The sequence below is a fragment of the Polyodon spathula genome, chromosome 2, assembly GCF_017654505.1.
Source record: "Polyodon spathula isolate WHYD16114869_AA chromosome 2, ASM1765450v1, whole genome shotgun sequence".
NCBI classification, from domain to species: domain Eukaryota; kingdom Metazoa; phylum Chordata; class Actinopteri; order Acipenseriformes; family Polyodontidae; genus Polyodon; species Polyodon spathula.
In genome coordinates, this window is record NC_054535.1 from 31,102,930 (window position 1) to 31,127,298 (window position 24,369).

General features: G+C 35.4%; 1 protein-coding gene across 1 annotated transcript in view; it reads left to right on the plus strand.

Moving 5' to 3' along the window:
* The window catches only part of LOC121326444 (rap guanine nucleotide exchange factor 2-like), a 139,834-nt gene that overhangs the window by 29,369 nt on the left and 86,096 nt on the right, over positions 1-24,369 (plus strand). Inside the window, 2 exon segments of the mRNA XM_041269712.1 lie at positions 18,459-18,529; positions 21,679-21,735. Of these exon segments, the coding sequence (XP_041125646.1) occupies positions 18,459-18,529; positions 21,679-21,735 (128 nt within the window).

Here is a 24,369-nt window from a genome sequence, read left to right on the forward strand (position 1 = left end):
GCTTTCTGAAGAAAAAAAACAAAAAAAAAACAATACCGTACATCACATTTCAAGATATGCTGTACAAAACACTACCACTGTACTTGGGTTCATCCCTGCTGGGATGAAAAAATAGTAAGCTATGTGCTGCTGATTCCTGTATGATTTTATTGATGTACTGCAGTACATCACAATACATCTTACATTGTTTGCTAACTGTGTTCATTAGAATTAGAATTACTGTAACAATGTCAACATATAAGTTTGTTTGAGACTTTAGTTGCTTTTGAGGGGATGTCATTCTGAATCTTTTGAGTAAATAGAAAGGCATCTTGAAAGTATCATGATACTCCCTAGGGATCATTGCATGTGTGTGGAGTGTGGGGGTGGGAAGATCTGCTAACCCATTAGAGAAGAGTTCAGCAGGGTGGACCAGAGGTTACAGGATCACGCTTCGCTCCAGAAAAAATTATAGTTCATGAGTCCCTGCCACCCCCCACACTGCATGGAGTACGGTAAAAACAAATGTCTAAAGTGTTGTCCTGTTAGAGAACAAATGTGTGGATACACTTGGGAGCAAGCTGAAACCACTTCATGTGATCAGGAAATGTAGATTTTCTTATTTGTTTTCTATGAGCTTTGTCTGGGTCTGATTCTCTTTTCAGAAAGCATAAAGTTTACATGAAAAATGCCACTGGAAAATAAAAACTATGAATTATGTTTGAAATCTTTCTGTTGCTGTATACATAACGGGAGTTCAACATAAATAAAGTGGATACTTTACAGTACTATAGAATCTGCAATACAAATAATGATGTAAAGTAGTAGGCTTTCGGCTATAAAGGTACATTACTGTACTGAGTGAGTCTTTGATAGTCAATGGCAAAAACATTGCTTTAACTGAAGGCTGTCTATGGCATTGTACTGTACACACGGGCTCTGGTTTGGAACGTTCCCATGTTTATAGTGAAACTGATATTGGGAAGTTTGGCTTATTGTAAACTGCTGTGTTTCAGGGGAAAAAAAATGATATAGTACCAGTCAAAAGTTTGAGTACACTTGCTGGAAACTAGGTTTTTTCATAATTGTCAATTTTTTACGTCGTATACGTTTCTGTAAATACTTGAAAATGAAAACACATGTTACAATATACAAAACAAAACATAAGGAGTATCAAAGCAATGTTCAAGAAAATTTAAAATTGTCTCGAAATCTTGGATTCCTCAAAATATCCACCCTTTGCCTTAATAACAGCCTAACACGAGGTATTCGGTTAACAGGTTTCAGCAGGAAATCACCCGACATGTCTTCTCGGCTCTTCTGTTGCAATTCCCAGACATGTAGGGCACTTGTGGGTAGCTTTGCTTTGAGTCTTCTGTCCAGTTCGTCCCATACAAGTTCTATGGGATTGAGGTCTGGAGACTGGGCAGGCCAGGTCATTCGATTGAGTTGTCCTTCACTTTCCTTCTTCGCCAGATAGTTCTTACACAGAGGTGTGTTTCGGGTCATGCTGAAGAATGAAGGACTGCCCAATTGCCCGTAATCCTGATGGAATGGCATGCCTCTGAAGTATGCTATGATAGCCATACTGGTTGAGCTTGCCATGGACTTGGTAAAGATCACCAACTCTGTCACCAGCAAAGCAACCCCAGACCATGACACTGCTTCCTCCATGCTTGACAGTGGGAAGCACACATGCAGAACTTCTGCGCTCATCCTCTCTGCGTCATACAGATACTCGGCGGTTGGACCCACATATTTCAAATTTTGACTCATCAGTCCATAAGACCGACTTCCACTCCTCAAACTTCCAGTTTGTGTTTTTTGGCCCAGGCAAGTCTCTTCCTCTTATTCTGCACTTTTAACAATGGTTTCTTTTTGCAGCAATTCTTCCAGTTAGGCCAGCTTCACACAATCTTCTCTGAACAATTGATGTTGAAAAATCTGTACTTCTAACTGCGCTTGTATTTCAGGGGCAGTTAATCACCGATTTCACAGACTTGTGACTCGAATTAACTTGTTCTCTGATTCTGAGGTCACCCTTGGTCTGCCTGACCTTGTTCGGTCCTCATGAGTGCCAGTTTCTTCAAATCGTTTGATGGTCTTGGCTACAGCAGTTACAGACACTTGCAAAATTCTTGCGATTTGTCTTAGATTGACCTTAATTTCTTAAAGTAATTACAGACTGTCTTTTTTCTTTGCTTAACTGAGCGTATTTTGCCATTTTCTGCTCCCTTACATTCAGGAATGACAAACTTGTGCCTATGCTACCTATATTTATAGTAATCATGGACCCTCACCTGTTAACAATAATTGGTGACAAAAGGTTAATTAGGTAACATGCTAGTTAACTCAGAGAACATCTAACAAAGACATTTTTATACTTGGGCCAGTGTTCTGACACCGTGTTATACACATTTCAGACTTTTAACTGACTTGGGCTTCAACTGAAATCTCCTTGCTTTGGGTGACCATTTCATTGAAATTGACAAGATTTACATTTTCATTTAAAAATTAAACTTTTGAATGCATTTCACTTATGATTATCAGCTTGTATAAGTAGATGTATCATATAATGAAATATTAAGTGTTTATAGACAAGTTTATACAGTTAAAAGCATAGACAATCATGAAAAACCTGGTTTCAAGCAGGAGTACTCACTTTTGACTGGTACAATATATTGGCCACATTTGTTATATTTTGGCTAATTGTAAGCCCGTGGTTTGGTGTTCTGTACAGAAGTTTGACCAGTACGGTTTATCCAATGTACTGTAACATACATTTATTTTTCATGGAATGCCCCTTTCAGTTGGACTAGGGGGGGATGTGTACAGTGTCTTGGTTTTAGCATTGATCTATTTACCTGGATGGTCATTTCATATTGGAAGCATTAATATTTGTTGATTTCATTTCAGGTCCATGATCCATTTAGGCTCTATTAAAATGAACACAGAAACATAAAATGTCACTGTTTTCACTTCACTGCTTTGTTGGTTTTTACTGCAAGTTGACCAGGACAGTCTTGATTTGATCCTCCTCCTTACACTTTGGAAGATACTGTAAGGCCCTCATCTGCTCTGCTTTAAGTACTGTATTTCTGGATTGCCATTCCTCCTAGATCTTAGAGAAACACTCTGCACCAGCTGGTAGATTTATGCATGTTTTCTTTGTTGTTATGCAGCACTTTTAAAGATGCTGGATCTTGATGAATGCCGGGATTGAAACCCTGGTCGCACAAGGTAGCATGCAGATTAAGAAGAGCTGGGGCTTGTTGTTTTGCTTTTCTATTTGCAGGCCAAGCCTGATAAAAAGAGCTATTGTAACTCATTCCCTGGCCATTCAGCAGCCAGTGATTGCCAGAGTGGCAGCCCCTGTTGCTGCCTCGTGATTAAAACTGCTCAAAGAAATTAGCGGTTGTCAAAATGCAGGGTATGGGCAGGAAGGGCCTGCTGAAATAAATGAAACTAGGTGGAGGAATCAAATTCGTCTATTTCGGGAAAAGGTAGATTCATTTTGTGAGCTGCAGTACTTGCCTTTTCCTGTAACTGCTCTAACTACTTCCCTGTTGTTGACTGATATAGAAACTTTAGCTCCCCCTCCCCCCACACCCCTGTGATATACAATATAGTATGAATAAACCCTTTTAAATATGCATGTATTTTTGCTTTTATCGTAGGATGTCATAAGTGCCCTGTAGTGACATGCGTTGGAAGAGGAGATAAAGAACTGGATGTTCATTCCTTATATCATATCGTTTGCTGTTGGATTTCATGCTGATATGATACAGTAGTACAGCATCCAATGGCCCATTCTGTAGAATCTTAGTTGAACCTCCTGGATTATACATAATTTGTTAAACAGATTTTATATTCACTCTTTCTGTTCAGGGAGAATATTTATCATTTTTCAGAATTAATGTATTATATTTTTCCTATAAAATACAGCATACAAACACATTCTGCTGCTTTAAAAAATATATAAAATACTAGTTTACAATATTTTTAGTTTTTTAAGCAATATTAATGGTTGGCATCTTTAATATTGAAGATGTTAATTGTTTTTGATTTTTATTTACAGTACTTAATGAAATAGCCTTAGTATTTATTTTTATTTACCGCTGTACACTATCTTTACAGTAGGTTATCCAATATGCTGTGCTTTTGTTTTGATTACTTTGCATCCAGAATTGGTAAGGTATTTTACTGTTAAAATAATAATATGCATATCTTGGTTTTGAAATAAGTAGGGTCAATGGTTCAGTCCATTGTGTGACAAACACAACATTGCACCAAACTGTTTAAAATGCATTGGATACACGTACCAACACAAAGCTCTGTAAATGCTAATAGAATATGTCAGTGCTAACAGCCAACATAGTGTGAAATGGCCATGCATTTATAATATTAGCAGTGCCATTTGAGCCTCAGTATCTTGTCTCATTTAAAAGCTAAATGGATTTTTAATAAGACACCTTCTGAAAATATGGTGGTCTTTTTTTTTTAATCTCTCCGTACCGTCCTGCTGTTGAAAGCGCTATTGATTGCTGCAGTACAGTAGCTAGGGTTTCTTTTAAAGACTGACCTTGCAGCTGCTTTTCATATGTAAATATGAAATGGGAAGATTTTATCACTTGTGCTTGCTTACTAGTACACTAAGTTCCACCTGCTGCTGATCACTTGCTGGTTGATAAATACCCTTTGCACTGGCTTCCTGAAGGGAAATCCAAGGCCTGCAGCTTCACTCTTATCTAATGGGCAGAGGGCATCTGTGTTTAGTGCCAGATGTTTCCATACAGACTCTTGAGTCAGTAGTATCTGGCAGTTGCTGTTTTGATTGGTTTCTCTGTCCATTATGCTTTGAGGAATCCTTGCAAAGTCTTTATTCCTTTGCACTTGTCCAGTGGTGTACTGTTCTTAGAAAGTATTGCAAAAACAGAGTTGAAGCACAGGACACATTCAAACCAAACAGTAATAAACAAACAGCTTGTTTTTAACTAACACAAAAATTTCCTAGTTTGAATAATACACCATACATTTGGAAATAATACTACTACTACTACTAATAATAATAATAATAATAATAATAATAATAATAATAAACAAAAAGCATAATAATACAAAGACACAGGGAAGGGGAGTACCCTGTTCTAAAACAAACAATGTATTTAAACAGCAGGGCTTTTCTACCTCCATGCTACAAACACCTAAACAGTTTAATTTTGTTAAATTGGCTAAACCATGTTTTATTAGCTTCTAAGCTTTTATAGTGAACCTGTAAAATAGGCCTTCATATAGGACAGAAAAAAACAAAACTTTGTGTAATAATAAAAAAAAATGAAGCCAATCACGTACTGCATAGTATTGTTGCTCTTTGTAAACAAGAGTGTTGTGCTAATTAAATGACATAACTAAACCTCCTTAAACAGTTCGACTGTATGAACAGTGGTCTTATGTTGTAGGTACTGGAGCACTATCCTGTGCTGTAAATCTATAGATTTGCATTCTGTATCTTCGCTTTAAACATACAGACTGCGTAAAGCATTTTAGTGAAGTGAGCTGATTCTGTACTTTAATTTAGTAATTTATTTTCGAATCGGATTGCCTGAAATAAAGTATTCACATACAGTGTAAGACATGAGTTGCTACATTATTAATCAAAGTGGTTTATCCCCCTGAGACAGGTGGTGTGTTACAAAGAAAAAGGTATCTATGTGTAATGTTTTTACAGCCATTGTCTATTTTTGTGGGTTACAAAAATGTCATCCATAAAATGCAAACAATGCAAATCACGGACACCACGGCATGCTCTTTTGGCTTTGGAATGAATGTCATGTAGTGCTAGGAACGTGATTTACATTACATGATATGGAACAGTGGTCCCAAGGGTATGGACAAATGTGAATCCGTACTAGTGGTGTGCTTGAGTCTGGGGGGTTGGGGGTTCTTGGTAAGTATCTTTTTTTAGGATTTGAAATGTTCACATTCCTTCCTGAAACAGAACTACAGACAGCAAAGGTGTCCCTGGCACAGTTTATGATATTTAACTTTTAGTTGAGTGTACAGTGTATGAGTAAAACTTCTCATGGGCTTACAGTATCATGTTCCTTTCTATAGTGAAGTATATTATGAACATGTACTGTAAGAATGACCTACTGTAAGAATCTGCTGCAGCATCCTTGAGAGTGATACAAGAAACTTTGTTACAGGGAGTTTAATTAAATGACGATTGCTGAGAAATTACTTTATCTCTCCCTACAGTACCTTTTTTCTTGATGTGAAAGAACGTTATTGATTTGTAGAAGGGTTTAATTAAGTGGCTTAAAGCTTGGAGCAAGATAATCTTATTCTTATGACTAACATACAGTACTGGATCACTTGTAAGTGCAGGATCTTCAGTAATGCACAACTTGCACAACATTAATGCTTAGTTTTTCATAATGTTAATTAAGATTGTCAGTCACTAGTCCATGTTACTTTTCGTGCAGTATACTACAAACTGGGAAACAGCAGGAAGTGAGATTCTGGAACCTTCCATATAAGCAGCATTGCTCTATGTACAGCACTATATAATACCTGTACTTGTGATGTGTACAGCTTATAACATGTCACTGGTAATTAATGTTAAGTAAACTATGTTCCCTGTAAGACTTTCATTTAGTTAGCCACTGTGGCTAAAGCAACTTAACATTTTTTTTAGCCACACTGAGAAAAACTTAAGCCACTTAATACTGTAAACAAGTTAAACATACTATTTCATAAGGCAAAAAGACATGTATTTTATTGGAAAACAAGTAGATATTTAAATGCCAGACCCTATACCCTTTACAAGACACATAAGCAATATATTTAAAGTGCATTATAACTGATTCCCATCCTAAATTCTGAATAGGTTTGCAGAGATATTCATGTACTGCGTAATCCTTTACTTTATTTTGACTGACGTGGTTTTCTTTCGCCTGCAGGACAGTGCTAGTGTATGTTAATATTAATGCCCACCTGATGAACCGCAGCTCTACTTACACAAGCTTGTACTAATGTAATTAATAGTATTAGGATTGTACAGCCATTACTGTTTCACCAGGGACTACTGACAGTAATATTACACAGATTCTGACACTTTAAACTCTTTTAAAATATTTTTTTATTAAATTGTTCCTCTTTCGAATCCACTCTATTTCCAAAATATATTTCAACACATTTTAAAGAGGTAGCAGCCAAAAAAAAAAAAAAAACTTTGCTGTGATATTTTGAGCTCTGTGTTTCTGGCTTTGCCATCTGTGAAAAATGTTCTTTTGTGACCACAGGGTATGTTTGAAACCATGACTGCTTCATCTTCCTGTGACTATCATGGTCACAGATTCTGATAATTTGTCTGTACAGTTTTTGTTTTTTTTTTTTTTTTTTTTTTTTTTTTTTTTTTAAACATGTCAAGAATTTTTTTCCATTTTTGGATGCCATGTTTTGTTTTAAAAAAAATAAAATAAATAAAATTACAAGCAGCGCCGTCCGCTGACTGTTTCTAATTAGAACCTCTGTCCTCCTGCAAAACACAACAAGAACAAGCTAAAGGGCTTTCATTGAGCTAAATAAAATAAAACTAAACAGTCTGCATTGATCCATCTACCAGCACACGCTGAAAATAATCATGCTGGCAGCCTTACACAAGTACATTTTTCAAAGCCTTCGCCACCGTGGCGAACCTGGTGAAAAATATTTGAGCCACAAAGGAAAATGTTTCGCTTGTGACGAGCAGCTAGTGAGAATGTAGGTAAAATGAAGTGAACTGCTGATAGATTGATATACTGTCTGTTACCCACATATTGGAACACAGCTGCTCTTAATTACTTTAATGCCATAAGGTTGGTGCTTGTTAACTCTCAGATCAGTTCATTCATACAATATATTATTGTTATTATTCCAATATGATATACTGTTGACAAAAGGCTTGATTCTGTTTGCAACAGCAGTACATACCAATCAGCAAAATGCAATAATTTTAATAAGTTTTTAAAGTACAGTTGTTGTCTGATCCTGTTTGTGCTTCAGTATAGGATAAGCATCACATGATGTCTGGACACTGAAAACTGCTGAAAGTCCAGCAGAGTTCTTAATATACATTTACAAGTTGTAGACCAAACAATTATTTTGACCTGTTTTTCATCCTTAATTTGTCTGAACATAATTTAATTCCAGCCTACTGTGACATTTCGGTATGTTTCTCTGCTGGCTATGGCTTGGGCTAACCATGCATTTATGGTGTAGTTTAGAAGTTTCTTTGTGTCTGAACTGCACTAGTAGTGTGACAAATAAAACTTCAGCTTACTGTACATAGTTTCCAAAGGCAAGTAACATCAACTTTCATTGACTGTTTCCACACTGGTTTTTGTGTTATGTAGTAGGAGTGAACTTGTAGCTTTGGGGTTTTCAGTTTGATAGGGATATCCTTGAAAAACTGGCCTGAGCACCAGAGCAAGGTTGAGATTATCGTAATTATTTCTAGAAACCTTTGCCTTTAGAAAAGAAACAGATTTATATTTGTTGTCGGGTTGGAATTCAAACCTGACATCCCCCTGATTTCTGTAACTGTGGCTTGAGCATTTTTTCCAACCAGCATTCTGTGGAGGAATGAGTGGAATGTTAATGACATCATAGTAGCAAAGAAACATTCCTGGCATGAGATGTCTTGGAAGACAACAGGCTAAAAACAAAAAAACAAATACCAGTGCTTCCAGTAAGTCATTGCTGCAGTAACCCATATTTCATATCTGACATGCACCTTTAAAACTAAATCTGTTTCAAACACTTTATCTTTTTATTTCTGGGTGCCCAAGAGTTCTTTCAAACCTGAGGCTCTGAATCTGAGCACTAATAGATTACATGGTAATTAAGTCTGTCAAGAAACGCATCTTTCTGCTTTGAAATAGCATGTCTGGGAGGGGGGAAAAAAGACAAGAGAGCGCTGTACCCTGCAATTTGGTATCTTCATGGTACTTGGACTGACAAGGTACTTGTCAGCCAGCAATTTTTTAGTCTCCTTTTCATACTGAAATTCAAATGATGATTATTGTAATTTTAAATTGAGTTAAATGGGTGATTTGAGCTACACTATAACAAGGTTTTTTTAAAAAAAAAAAAAAAAAAAAAAATGCAGGGCCTGGTTTTGAATAATTTTTTTATTTTATTCTTTATAGATCAGTTTGGTTAATCAGAATTTCTGTAAACTGATGACCAGTCTTCTCAATAAATGTAAATGAGCCGCACATTTTCTACGTAGGTGCTAGCCATTTTACAGTAGTACCTACATAGGGGCTGGTCATTTTACAGTAGTGCCTACGTAGCGGCAGTGGGCATTAAGTAAAAAGGATATGTAAAATGTTAGAAAATGAAGCAGAAGAACGAATTGAAAAACTGAATTGCACCTACCACTGTTAAATATAATAAAAACAGTAAAATCCAGTAAAAAACCACACATAAGAACATAAGAACATAAGAAAGTTTACAAACGAGAGGAGGCCATTCGGCCCATCTTGCTCGTTTGGTTGTTAGTAGCTTATTGATCCCAAAATCTCATCAAGCAGCTTCTTGAAGGATCCCAGGGTGTCAGCTTCAACAACATTACTGGGGAGTTGATTCCAGACCCTCACAATTCTCTGTGTAAAAAAGTGTCTCCTATTTTCTGTTCTGAATGCCCCTTTTTCTAAACTCCATTTGTGACCCCTGGTCCTTGTTTCTTTTTTCAGGCTGAAAAAGTCCCTTGCGTCCACACTGTCAATACCTTTTAGAATTTTGAATGCTTGAATTAGGTCGCCACGTAGTCTTCTTTGTTCAAGACTGAACAGATTCAATTCTTTTAGCCTGTCTGCATATGACATGCCTTTTAAGCCCGGAATAATTCTGGTCGCTCTTCTTTGCACTCTTTCTAGAGCAGCAATATCTTTTTTATAGCGAGGTGACCAGAACTGCACACAATATTCAAGATGAGGTCTTACAAGTGCATTGTACAGTTTTAACATTACTTCCCTTGATTTAAATTCAACACTTTTCACAATGTATCCGAGCATCTTGTTAGCCTTTTTTATAGCTTCCCCACATTGTCTAGATGAAGACATTTCTTTAGATTCCTTCTCCAATTTCAATAATCCCATATGATATTTATAATGTACATTTTTATTTCCTGCGTGCAGTACCTTACACTTTTCTCTATTAAATGTCATTTGCCATGTGTCTGCCCAGTTCTGAATCTTGTCTAGATCATTTTGAATGACCTTTGCTGCTGCAACAGTGTTTGCCACTCCTCCTACTTTTGTGTCGTCTGCAAATTTAACAAGTTTGCTTACTATACCAGAATCTAAATCATTAATGTAGATTAGGAATAGCAGAGGACCTAATACTGATCCCTGTGGTACACCGCTGGTTACCACACTCCATTCTGAGGTTTTTCCTCTAATCAGTACTTTTGTTTTCTACATGTTAACCACTCCCTAATCCATGTACATGTGTTTCCTTGAATCCCAACTGCGTTCAGTTTGAGAATTAATCTTTTGTGCGGGACTTTGTCAAAAGCTTTCTGGAAATCTAAATAAACCATGTCATATGCTTTGCAATTATCCATTATCGATGTTGCATCCTCAAAAAAATCAAGCAAGTTAGTTAGACACGATCTCCCTTTCCTAAAACCATGTTGACTGTCTGCCAGTATACTGTTACCATATAGGTAATTTTCCATTTTGGGTCTTATTATAGTTTCCATAAGTTTGCATATAATAGAAGTCAGGCTTACTGGTCTGTAGTTACCTGGTTCAGTTTTGTTTCCCTTTTTGTGGATCGGTATTACGTTTGCAATTTTCCAGTCTGTCGGTACAACCCCTGTGTCAAGAGACTGCTGCATGATCTTGGTTAGCGGTTTGTAAATTACTTCTTTCATTTCTTTGAGTACTACTGGGAGGATCTCATCCGGCCCAGGGGATTTGTTTATTTTAAGAGCTCCTAGTCCCTTTAACACTTCTGCCTCAGTTATGCTAAAGTTATTTAAAACTGGATAGGAACTGGATGACATGTGGGGCATGTTGTCAGTATCTTCCTTTGTAAAAACTTGTGAAAAGTAATCATTTAATATATTTGCTATTTTTTTTTTCTTCCTCTACGATTTTGCCATTTGTATCTCTTAAACATTTAATCTCCTCTTTGAATGTTCTCTTGCTGTTGTAATATTGGAAAAACATTTTGGAATTGGTTTTAGCTCCCTTAGCAATGTTCATTTCTATTTCTCTCTTGGCCTTTCTAACTTCCTTTTTGACTTGCATTTGCAGTTCTGTGTACTCTTTCTGTGTACTTTCTTTTTGGTCCTTTTTTAATGCTCTGTAAAGTGCCTTTTTTCGCTGAATATTTTTTTAAAATTGATCTATTAAACCATTTTGGCAATTTAGTTTTACATTTAGATTTGTCTACTTTAGGGATATAATTGTTTTGCGCCTCTAGTATTTTTGAAGAACAACCATCCTTCTTCTGTGGGTGTTTTCTCTATTTTACTCCAATCTACTTCTGTTAGTCTCTGTTTCATACCTTCATAGTTTGCTTTTCTAAAATTGTAAACCTTAGCTTTAGTCTTTACTTTTGAGGATTTAAAAAACACTTCAAATGAGACCATGTTCTGGTCTGAGTTTGCCAGTGGTTCTCTGACCTCTGTTTTAGTTATTCTATCTTCGTTATTTGAAAAGACTAATTCAAGGCATGCCTCCCCTCTAGTGGGTGCCTTCACAAATTGTGTTAGGAAGCAGTCATTTGTCATTTCCACCATTTCTATTTCGTCCTTCGCGCTAATGAATTTGAAATCCCCCATTAGTATGGCTTCTCCTTTGCTACACACATTGGCTGTGTTTCCCCAATGTCCTCTGTTTTCTGATTAAAGCAATTCAAGATGCAATTTCTCCTTTCTGCTTCGAAACTGCTCTGTACTTTTCCACGCTGTACTTCTCCCACTTGCTGTCGCTGGGAAGACATCCAGTATAACGCACATTGTATTATTCATAACTCGGCATTTAAAGACCTGACGATTTATTGGAAGTTTTACGGTGACAGGAAAAAAAAAAAAAATGTAGTACAAGAAAAGTAAAAGCATATAAAAAAAAAACATTGTACAAACAGAAGTTAAACAATTGGAAAGGCAAGATTAAAAATGTTTTGAGACGGTTTTTAAAAATATTCAAAGGCTCAGGTTCCCTGATCATTTTTGGAAGAGCGTGGAAAATGTGAGGCAACTTTTCATTGGATCATTTAGTTCACATTATTTTCTTAAAATTCATTGGCTCTTCTAAAGAACTGATTGGCTTAAATTTGTACATGTAGTAAAAATATTATGTGTAGTTAACAAAATATGACTCGTAGTGTATCGCAGTACTACACAGTAATTTATTTGAAATGTGTATAACAGCACGCGTTTTTGACCCAGAAGGCCGCCTGTACGGATGACCTTACTTCCATACAGCAATTGGATGAGAGTGATTCGGCAGTTCCTGTCTTACCGCAGGCTGGTTAGTAAAGCAAATCACCGATAGGCTGATTCAATCCACGCCCCCTTCTTCCGTTCCTCCTGGAGGGGAGGATTTGTTTATTTTGTTTTAATCCCTGATGATTTCTGATTGACTGTGCCTCATGTGTTCGTTGAAATGAAAGAATAAAGTGCAGTTCATTGTATTGTATTGTTTGTTTTCTCTTTAGTCTAGATATGTCAATCTGGTCTTATGTACGTTTGCTACTGCTGTGTTCGAAGGTTCATTCGCTAGCCAGGAATTCAAAGGTATTTGGAAACTTGACATGTCCGCAGCCCGCGCATTCATGACACTTTGGTTTTATTTTGTGTTTTTTTTTTTTTCTCAACAAACATTTTGACAATGTGTGATTTATAGTATTTTTTAGTGATTTCTATAGTGATTTATAACTGTCATCACATGCAAAAAGTTAAAATCCACTACCAAATCGTTATACGTAGCAACTCAATATGGCGGCGCTGCCATGTATGGAGCAGGTATATTTGGTATCTATAGTGGTTGTAGTGCTTCAATAAAATATATACTGAATACCTACTGTACAAGACAGTGTAAGAGAAGTGCTATGGTAGAATTTGTTTGAAACATGCAAAATATATGCTAACAGTAATAATTATAATTTCGAAAACTTAGCCATCCGCCTCTCAGCCCTCCAGCTCGTGTTATCCAGGAGCAAACCTTTAATTTCTCCGTTCGCTATCTCAACAGCAGAGCGCTGTATAGCGTAAGCTGTATTGAAAGAAATGTCACTCAAGCCCTTTGCTGTTTTGGATTTTTTTGTTAAATGTCCAGTTGACCAAAGAAAAGTTGAATGCAAATTGTGCAAGCGACTCGTATCATGAAGGCATAACCAATCATATTATTAGTAGTATAATTAATAATATTTTTAGTAGAAGTAAAATGTGGCTGTGACTGAACCTGCTTGGAATGGTGACTGTTTAAATAATGCTTTGTTTTGCCGCTGCAGTTGGTGCTGCTGCAATGCAAGCTTACTCTATATATCGCAAGCAGCATCAATTACGTGTAAATAAACGTGTATTTTTATTGAAATTTTAAAAACATTCTTACCATTCTATATAATGCGTTTTTAAACTAGATGCGAAATGGTTTATTCTATATATTGATTACCTGTAAAATAGAATTTTCAATCAAATAACGAAGTAGCCATAGTGACGTAACCAATAAATTATGCAAATTAGTATAATCGAAGGTTCGAACCTTCCTTCGCTAATGTTCCGAACCTTCGAAGGTCAAAATGTACCCATTGTTGCAGCCGTAAAGTTTACACACCCTCTTATCTTTTCAGTATAAAATGCTTTAATTCACTCTTATATACCTGTAGTTTTCATTTATGCTAAGAACTATTGTGTACAATATTTGAAATTATAAAGCAAAACGTGAATGTCAAAAAATAATTCTGAAACCTATTTTCTTAAATTTTCTGCTTGATCCAAAAATAAGGCTGTCATGTGAAAGGAATCGTAAAACGGTAGCTGATCAAAAACCAACAATTCCACTCTACACCACTTTTCTCCTGGTATAATCAGGTTTACTTGATGGCAGGAACTTTCCATCTATAGTACATTTGGATCCGTTATTAAACAAATACAGTAAGACACATTTTGAGGGAATTTTATTTATGTATTTTTTTTCTCCAATGTGTTATTGGTCTTCTATTTATTTAAAACCACACCAGTATAACACCATTGCATTTGTTTTGCAGTCCATCCATTTCCTAGCTTGATCCCTGCATAACAAGTTAAGCTATAGTACAGTAAGTTATTTTCAGAAATGTCCTGTATTGAGATATTGTTTAAATATTTACAGTATCTCCAATATCTTGGGTTTAACCTTTTTTGTGTATAAGTAAATGTAGAGTACAAGATAAGAATGGCATATATTACTTTACTCCTCCCGGCTACAATATCTCTCCATAGCTTTGGCCAAAGGTTTTGCACACCCAATAGAATTAACACGTTTTGCTTCATAAAGTCTAATAAACCTGCTGAATAATATTACGTTAACATATTGAATTACAACTGCATTGTAGTTTTCCATATACTTAACGAAAAACAGACAGATTGAAAAATGAGCTTTTGGTAGACTTTTGCAATATCATATTATATATATATATATATATATATATATATATATATATATATATATATATATATATATATATATATATATATATATATATATATATTAATTTTCAGTCTCAGTCCTGAGATTGATGGCTATGTAAAGTTTTTGGCACTGGCTGTAGGCAGTTACGCTGGTACAGTAGCCTGGCCCTGTTACCCAATCGCACAGTTTCCTAATTTATGCAACAGAATGTTTCTATTTATTTCAAATACCACTTCCCCCCAATGCATTTATTTACACTGTATTTATTTATAAAATATGTATGACCTATGAGAACGTTGCACAGTAAAATTATGAAAGAACAGGCAGTATTTTGCCTTTTTTTCTATGAAATTGTAAAAATCAAGAAACCTTCAAAATGTAATAATTAAAAAACAAAAACGAAAACAAAAAAAAACCTATTGCTTTTTTAAATGAACATGAACCGCAGACCTACAGTGTAGTTTGTTTGCAGTGTAATTTCCTGTCATTCATTGTACAAAATTAACATTTCTTTTTAGTGATGCATAGTATGTTTCTCAAAGGATGGGTAATTGTGTCAATTATGTCTTTTGAGCACAGAAGAGTTGCAGTGATTGGTTAAAATCATCTTTTAAAGGGCTTTGTTTTAATGAGGGACTTCGATGGAAAGACGTCTTTGTCTGGGTGAATGTGAAGTGAAATAAAATACTCATTTCAGTTCCAGCACAGAAGAAAATATTTTTCTGACAAGTGTGTTTCTATATTCTAATATAACTCCCAAGTTCTCACAAAGGTATTGGAAGTCAGAGCACTGAAATGTACTAATCTTTCTGAAGAAGTGGGGGAAGGGGAAGAGTATACTGTATGTCTTTGTGTTTTGTATTCTGACGTGTGTAACCCAATAGGGCTTCAGTAGCTGCGGTTTAGGAGAGATTAGAGGGATGGTGTGTAGATACTGCAGCTATTGTTTGCTAGACTTGATAGATGTGGTAGCTTCAGTCTGCCATCTAGTGGTCTTTTAAAAAGAATCAGGTATTTCTTTGCTTGTTAAACTAATGTTCTGTAACGTATCAATGTTTATGTACAAGCTTAACACATAATATTATAAAATGGTCAGTATAACATTGGAAGCGGTGTAGTCCATTGGTTAAAGAAAAGGGCTGGTAACCAGGAGGTCTATGGTTCAAATCCCAGCTCAGCCACTGTGTGACCCTGAGCAAGTCACTTAACCTCCTTGTGCTCCATCTTTTGGGTGAGACGTTCTTGTAAGTGACTTTGCAACTGATGCATAGTTCACACTCCCTAGTCTCTAAGTCGCCGTGGATAAAGGCGTCTGCTAAACAAACATTTATTATTATTATTATTATTATTTATTATTATTATTATTATTATTATTATTATTATTATTATTGTTATTGTTGTTGTTATTATTAATAACAAAGAATGTAACATATCTTTTAAATTGAGTATATTTTTGGTTTGCATTATCCCAACATATTCTGAATAAGATGGTATTCTGGATGCCATTTAGAACATTTTGCTGGTAAATTCTTGCTCTTCGGCATAGTCACTGCAGTGTATAAAAACATAGTAGTTCAGTGCTTTTACTTTATTTGGGAAAAACACACTAACCCTGCTGTCAAATATCCCTGGTACAATATTTTAAGGGGCTTTTAATAGTAGTGTCATTGTTGAACTACAATAACACACCTCAAATGTGTTTATGCCCCATACATTTATCTCAAAATGCAGTAATTTTAAAACCACAGCTTTACATTTGAAATAGGCCTCTTTCTGTTCCCAAGTTATGAAAAACAACATTTCTACTGTGTCAGCACAATTAATTTAATGGGGTCCAGCGTGTACCCAGTCAGCTTTGAAAGGCCCTTGCATGCTGTGTTATTGCTAGTAATCGACGCTCTGTTTGCACTTCGAATATGGCAAGCCGACCTCTCAAGTTAGTGTAATTTATTAATCAGAACAAAGTACTAATTAACTGAATCTTGACTGTAGGAAGAAGACTCAATTAGTTATCAGTGCTAATGAAACAAATACACATCAAATGACATTCAGAGGCAGTTATTTAGTGGCTTACAATCTTGTAAAAATGCTAGTGTACAATATAGCCTATTACATCAAGTTTAACTCTTTCAAAGTAGCAGAACGTAATAGAAATTCTTGTAAGAACTCCACTCAACGCAGCATGCAAGTCAACCACTCCCTTTCTTTGGTTCGCCTCTGTGATTTATTTTAAAACTTATTTCCATACAAGACACAACTATTCAATCAGCACAACACAGTTGTCATATCCGCTGCACAGTGGTGTGGGTGAGTCGTTTTTCAGTTGTACTCTTAATGCAACCACAATTTTGCTGATACCTGTATACAAAAATATATTTTCTTTAATGTGTCTTTGAATAATGATCATGGCTTGTCAAAGGGATTTTTCTACAGTATGCTGTGCAGTTCTATTGTGACCTAGATTTTATTATTCTGTTCAACATTTGAAAGCCAGGGGGAGATAGAGACTGAAATGCAACTGACACAGTAAGACAGGGGTGACCAGTCGCAGTCCTGGAGGGACATTCAACTCATTCAACTCCAGGTTTAACATGTACAGTGTTATAATTAACTGGGTCTGGGTGGAGGTTTTTCATTGATTAAATTAAACTATTTGGAACAGGGTTGGAACAAAGATGAGGAGTGTAAGGGCCAGTTTTGGACACCATATAGGAAGAGCATAGTAATAGAATTTCTAATGTTTGCTGCAGTGCTGTATGGCTCCTCTGGGTTTTAGAGAAGTATTTGGTGTTACAGTAGGTCACATGTACAGTACTGTACCACACGTATGTGCTTAACATAGCTGCACTTTGAACCTGGAGTGAGTTTTCTTGTTTTGCCAGTTGAGTCTGTGATTAAGTTTTTGGTGTCTGGCTGTCTGTGTGTATTGAAATATTGAAGTATTTGTAAATGATTGAGCACTTCCAATGTATCAATACAGAGTTAGGGCGAGAGCATTCCGTGGTTAACAGTAGGAGGTAGCGTGCTGTAGTGTTGTGACAAATGTTTTAGTGAAACATTTGTGTATTTCCTATAGTCACAGACATCGGCACTTTTGTATTATTTCTTCAGCCTTTTTTAAAAGTGTTTGGTGTTAAATCTGTACTGTAGGTTTCTGACGATTGCCTTGTGCTCTGAGCCATGAGATTGTCACCTGTGTCTTTTGGCAGACATTTCAAATGAAATGGGAAAATCAAATGAAAAGAGCTCTGTTTTCAAAACAGGTCTCCATTTGTCTTGCACATCTGGACACTAGACTATGTTTTCTTAACAAAACATGCCATGGTCCTTTCATTCTCCTATTTCTGATGACCTAATGATGTAGGTGTGGTACACATTTGCAATGGATTAAAATGAATCTGGAATCATTTGGAACATACAGGAAGTTTGTTCCAGTCAGCTCAGTTATGTTATGTTGGATTTGAAGAAATGTCCATGCTATAGACACAGTCTAGAAACATTGTTTTAGCAGAGCATTATTTTAGATGCTTTTAAAGAACAGTCCTCAATAAAGCAACCAGTGAACATACAGTACTTTAAACTGCACATTGATAAATTGACAATAACTATATTTGATGTTTGTAATACTGATTGTTACATGTTTAGTTGCTCCTACCTTCCCCAACAAAGTAAAATTCCCATTTTTTGAAGTCCTTCCAAAAACACAATAATAATTGGGTTTTAGAGGGCTAGTGAGCCCCAGTACAAATGTTTGTGAATGTTGCAGTTTCATATTCCTAAAACCTTGGATTTTTGATTATTTTTTAGGATTTGGAAATAGTGTATTCGTACCTACATGGAATGGAAGCATTGTCTAACCTAAGAGAACATCAGCTAAGGTAAGAGTGAGCTCCTTATACTTCAATATGTTAACATTTTAAACAAAACACAATTTTCTATGTGTGCTAGCTAATCACTTTATGCAATATGTCATTTTGGTTGGCAAAAAAATCTATCAAGTAATCAAGGTCCTGGACATGCATTGAGCTTGGAATGTATATTGTGAAATTATCATTTCAATACAGATCTGAGAAGGAAAAACTTTTATGTGACATAAGGTTATCCAAAGGTTAAATATTTTGCAGTGCAGTAGCTGTAAAAACAATCCTGTAGTAGTTTAAGTAATCCCCAAGTGCTGATTAGCTTGCTGTTTTTTGTTAAGTTGATTTACTTTGTATGAAATGGGAGTTGCAAAAGATTAACTCCTTCAGCCCTCTGGATTGAAAGATGTTTGTCCTAGGGTCACAGAGCTATTAACAGAAACTTAAGTTTCCATCAGCAACAGGGGTTCTTATTTATTGCTTATCAAACTGCCAAACGAAACATGGAAAAGAACAGTGACTGATCAGTGTCTTCAGTCAATCATGTGACGGGACAGTTGGTCGCTGGCTGAAGTTCCCATTCTTTTTGGTAAAAGCCTGGAATTGAATGGAATGCTATTTTATTTCTTATATGATTCTGTATTCTATCTTGAGACAATAGTATGTCAAAAAAAGGGTTTGACCCCCTTGTGCCCTTACATAATTCTTTGACTGTACAGAGTGCACAGGAGAGTCTCTTGAGTGCTGAAAATGACGAAATAGCAGTTCTCATACCTGATAAAACAAAAGCAACCCAGTACAAAACACCACAGAAGGGCTGGGAGTGCATCTTCTCTTGCTTTCATCTTAAGCCATGGTTTACTCTCCTGACCCAATTTACTATTCAATCATCAATATCTTTAACTGAAATTTTGTCATATAACTTTATAATATTATAAAATGGCTTGGATAAACTAAGTGCTGTGATTGGCTGAACAAGATCACATTAACCATTAATAATGGTCTTACTGCACAGCTATGACATCATAGACCAACTTACTTACCTGATCTATTAATATTACTATGCCTTGATAGGAACAATTATCTAAACAGTGTTTCTGTAGGTAAAAATGTAAACATACAACTGAAACAGCATTGAAATCACTCAACAATCTGTATTTTTTTTCATCTTGTCACTAAGAATTACAGAAAACATGGCTAATATACTGTGGTATTTATTTTAGTCAGGGAACAGAACAAAGAAAACTGTGAGGCAAGCAGTAGCAGTAACACTATTCATCTGAGAAATCACTGCGCAAGTGTCACTCAGCATGTAATATACTGTATATGCTGCAGCGGCATCTACTTACTAAATTAAATATCGCCTTATAAAACTGACTAGTGAGTATGCAATTTTTAAATTTGATGCAAGAGATACATCACACCACAACCATCTGATTTCAGAAACATATTTAAACCAAAATTAACACAGCCATTGGGCTTTTAAACAAGGTCGAGTTCAGCACAGAATTCTATTCAATCAATCAATCAATCAATCAGTTTTATATAGCACCTTTCATAGTGGACCACCATCACAAAGAGCTTTACAAGATGCAGTAACAACAAGAAAATCTATAATATTTAATACAGAGAAATGCATAATACATGATATACAGTTATATTACAAAAAAGTGTAATACGTTAAATAGTTGAAAGTTCATAATACATGAAATAGTACATTAAATACAGTGGAAAGTGCATAATACATGAAATAGTACATTAAATACAGTGGAAAGTGCATAATACATGAAATAGTACATTAAATACAGTGGAAAGTGCATAATACATGAAATAGTACATTAAATACAGTGGAAAGTGCATAATACATGAAATAGTACATTAAATACAGTGGAAAGTGCATAATACATGAAATAGTACATTAAATACAGTGGAAAGTGCATAATACATGATAGTAACATAATACGTGAAATACTAGCAGCAACACAGCCGCTCATAGCAGATATCAGGCTTAAAGAGCATGGAAAGCAAGAAAGAACAGGTGGGTCTTGAGAGTTGAAGCCTGAGTAGAATCATTTCCTACAAAAAATAAAAAGTGAAAAAAAAAAAATTAAAAAAACACTCAAGCCCCTCCCATCAGTGCCAGTGCAGTGCAGTGTTTGGCTATTCCATGAATCCTCCCTCAGATGTGGGAAATCAGTTTGCTTTCAATTCACAAATGTAATTTCATCTTGAAAATTTTACTATAAATGCAATGTTCAATTATGGCAAAAAAAATAAAAATACAAAATATATGTTACAATTAAGCAGTCTTCAGGGACTATTTTTTCTCAGTGGAAGGATACATAATATATTTCTTATTTTTTTCCTTAAAGCTAGTTTGTGTAATTATTTAAATTATAATTATTTTTTTTAAAATAGCCATTTTATAAGCAAAATAACTCACTGCAGGGTGGCCGGTAAGACAGTTCTTACTGCAGTACCTGGGTGGTTGAAGGCACTCTGCCTGTGGCCTCTTGCCTCACAACGCACCCAGGGCGTGCAGCAAGAATTGTCTATCCGCAGACCCTGTCATGATTTATTTCTCACTTAAACCACCAATCCCTCTTTCCTGCTTTTCACCTGAAGAGACCTTTGAGGTCTGAAAGCTTTATTGTTTTAATTAATTTAATTATTGTTTAGTTAGTCCAATAAAAGGTGTCACATTTCCTTCTCTTTGTCTGTCATATCATATTAAGGAAGTTAAGGTTCTAAAGTCAAATAATTAAATATAAAGGGTCAATACATTGTCTAGTCTATTCTCCAGTCTACCCCCCCCCCCCCCCCCCCAATACGATATGAATAATATATGAATAAGCAGTCACAGATATTCAGTCGCCTTGATGTAATTGATGGTTTCAGTTTATTTTTTTATATAAAATGTATTTGTAACCTTTGTTAAATGTACTTTTCCCGTTCTTTGTACAGTATCTACCCTATACTGTACTACTTTGCTTCTGCATATGAAGCTACAAAATAAAATAAAAAAACACCAGAATATATTGGTTTTGTAAGGAATTCACAGGCTATAAATACTGGTTGCAATTTAATATTGCATATGTATTTGTTGTCAGAACAGTTCACAGAAATATCATTAAACCTGATGATTTTTTCCCCTTCTATTTCTGCAGGTTAATGTGTGAAACTGTAAGATATGAAAGACACGAAGCAAACGAAGTGCTATACTAGTAAGTGTATCTGACATTATATTTCACTTTCAGGTATTACAACTGGCACCATCTAGTTTTTTGGGATGATGATAACGTGTAGGTTGACTGGTTTTGTACTAGTGCTTAAATAGTACTCCTTATGTTTTTTGAGTTAAAGTGCCAGTGTGACAGGATTCATCATGTCAAGTGTGGCTTTTCAACACAACTGACAACACTGCTAGCAACCGCTTAATGCACATCGGATTATGCTGTGACAAGTGTAGGTGAATCTAAATTAAGGCAGGGGTGCCATTATTCATTTATGATTTAATCTGTCAGTTTGCCTTTTACTTAGTTTTGGAGAGACTCAGCAGACCCAGGAAACTTCTGCTGACATTTCTGCTGACAACTTAGGTTAACATAAAAGATAGAGAATTGTCTATATCCTGTTTTCAAATAGTCAGTGCATTAACTAATTAAAAAAAACAGGATCGTCTTTTTTGAAAGGAATACACACCTAAAAACAAAATTAACACAAACCAACATAATAAACAGGATAATCAGCTCAAATAATGATTTTATATATATGTGTGTGTGTGTGTGTATGTGTATGTGTAATTGTATAAGTATATATATATATATATATAACATACCTATAAAATAATTTTATATAATATATATATATATAATACGTTATATATAAATATATATATATATTTATATATATATACATATATATATATATAGTGTGTATGTGTGTGTATATATATATATATATATATATATATATATGTGTGTGTGTGTGTGTGTGTGTGTGTGTGTTGTACTATATATATATATATATATATATATATATATATATATATATATATATATATATATATATATATATATATATATATATAGTACCAGTCAAAAGTTTGAGTACACCTTCTTGAAACCAAATTTTATTATATGATACATGTACTTATATAAGCTCATAATCACAAGTGAATTGCATTCAAAAATTAGATTTTTAAATGAAAATGTAAATCTTGTCAATTTCAATGAAATGGTCACCCAAAGCAAGGGGATTTCAGTCTGAAGCCCAAGTCAGTTAAAAGTCTGAAATGTGTATAACACGGTGTTAGAACACTGGCCTAAGTATAAAAGTGTCTTTGTTAGATGTTCTCTGAGTTAACTAGCATGTTACCTAATTAACCTTTTGTCACTAATTATTGTTAACAGATGAGGGTCCATGATTACTATAAATATAGGTAGCATAGGCACAAGTTTGTCATTCCTGAATGTAAGGGAGCAGAAAATGGCAAAATACGCTCAGTTAAGCAAAGAAAAAAGTCTGTAATTACTTTAAGAAATGAAGGTCAATCTTGAAGACAGATTGCAAGAACTTTGCAAGTGTCTGTAACTGCTGTGGCCAAGACCATCAAACGATTTGAAGAAACTGGCACTCATGAGGACCGAACAAGGTCAGGCAGGCCAAGGTGATCAGAGAACAAGTTCATTCGAGTCACAAGTCTGCAAAACCGGCGATTAACTGCCCCTGAAATACAAGCTCAGCGAAATGCTACTAGAAGTACAGATGTTTCAACATCAACTGTTCAGAGGAGATTGCGTGAAGCTGGCCTAACTGGAAGAATTGCTGCAAAGAAACCATTGTTAAGAGTGCAGAATAAGAGGAAGAGACTTGCCTGGTCCAAAAAACACAGAAACTGGACGTTTGAGGAGTGGAAGTCAGTCTTATGGACCGATGAGTCAGAATTTGAAATATTTGGGTCCAACCGCCAAGTATTTGTAAGAAGCAGAGAGAGTGAGCGCATGAGTATTCTGTATGTGTGGTTCCCACTGTCAAGCATGGAGGAGGCAGTGTCATGGTCTAGAACTTGTATGGGACGAACTGGACCGAAAAGTCAAAGCAAAGCTATCCACAAGTGCCCTACATCTCTGGGAATTGCTGCAGAAGAGCTGGGAAGACATGTCGGATGATTTCCTGCTGAAACTTGTAAACCGAATGCCTCGTGTTTATGAGGCTGTTATTAAGGCAAAAGGTGGCTATTTTGAGGAATCCAAGATTTAGAGACAATTTTCAATTTTCTTGAACATTGCTTTGATACTCCTTATGTTTTGTTTTGTATATTGTAACGTGTGTTTTCATTTTCAAGTATTTACAGAAACGTATACGACGTAAAACATAGTCTATTATGAAAAAAAAAACTAGTTTCCAGCAAGTGTACTCAAACTTTTGACTGGTACTTTATGTTTTATATTGTATATAGGGGCAGCTGGCTCTTTGAGCTAAAATATATCTATCTATCTATCTATTTATTTATTTATTTCCTTCCATTCAGAACGTGCTTAAAAGGTACCAGACGCTATTTGCATGCTACATTAAGCACTATTGAGATTATTTTGAGACATGCACATGCGTCAGTGGTTCATTAAATGTTTTCCATGTGATTACTTGCACAATTAATAATGCATTTTTACAATACTTTTGGGATTGTAAATGAGGTGTACTTTTAAAACATCAAAACACATCTCAAAATAATGCAACATTCAGCATGCTATCGAATACTTTTAGATGTGCAGTGCATTAGAGAAGATGAAATTACTTCCAGATTAGCTAGTCTGCGCAGTGAAGTACAGTAGTATATAAACACCGGTATTTCAGTT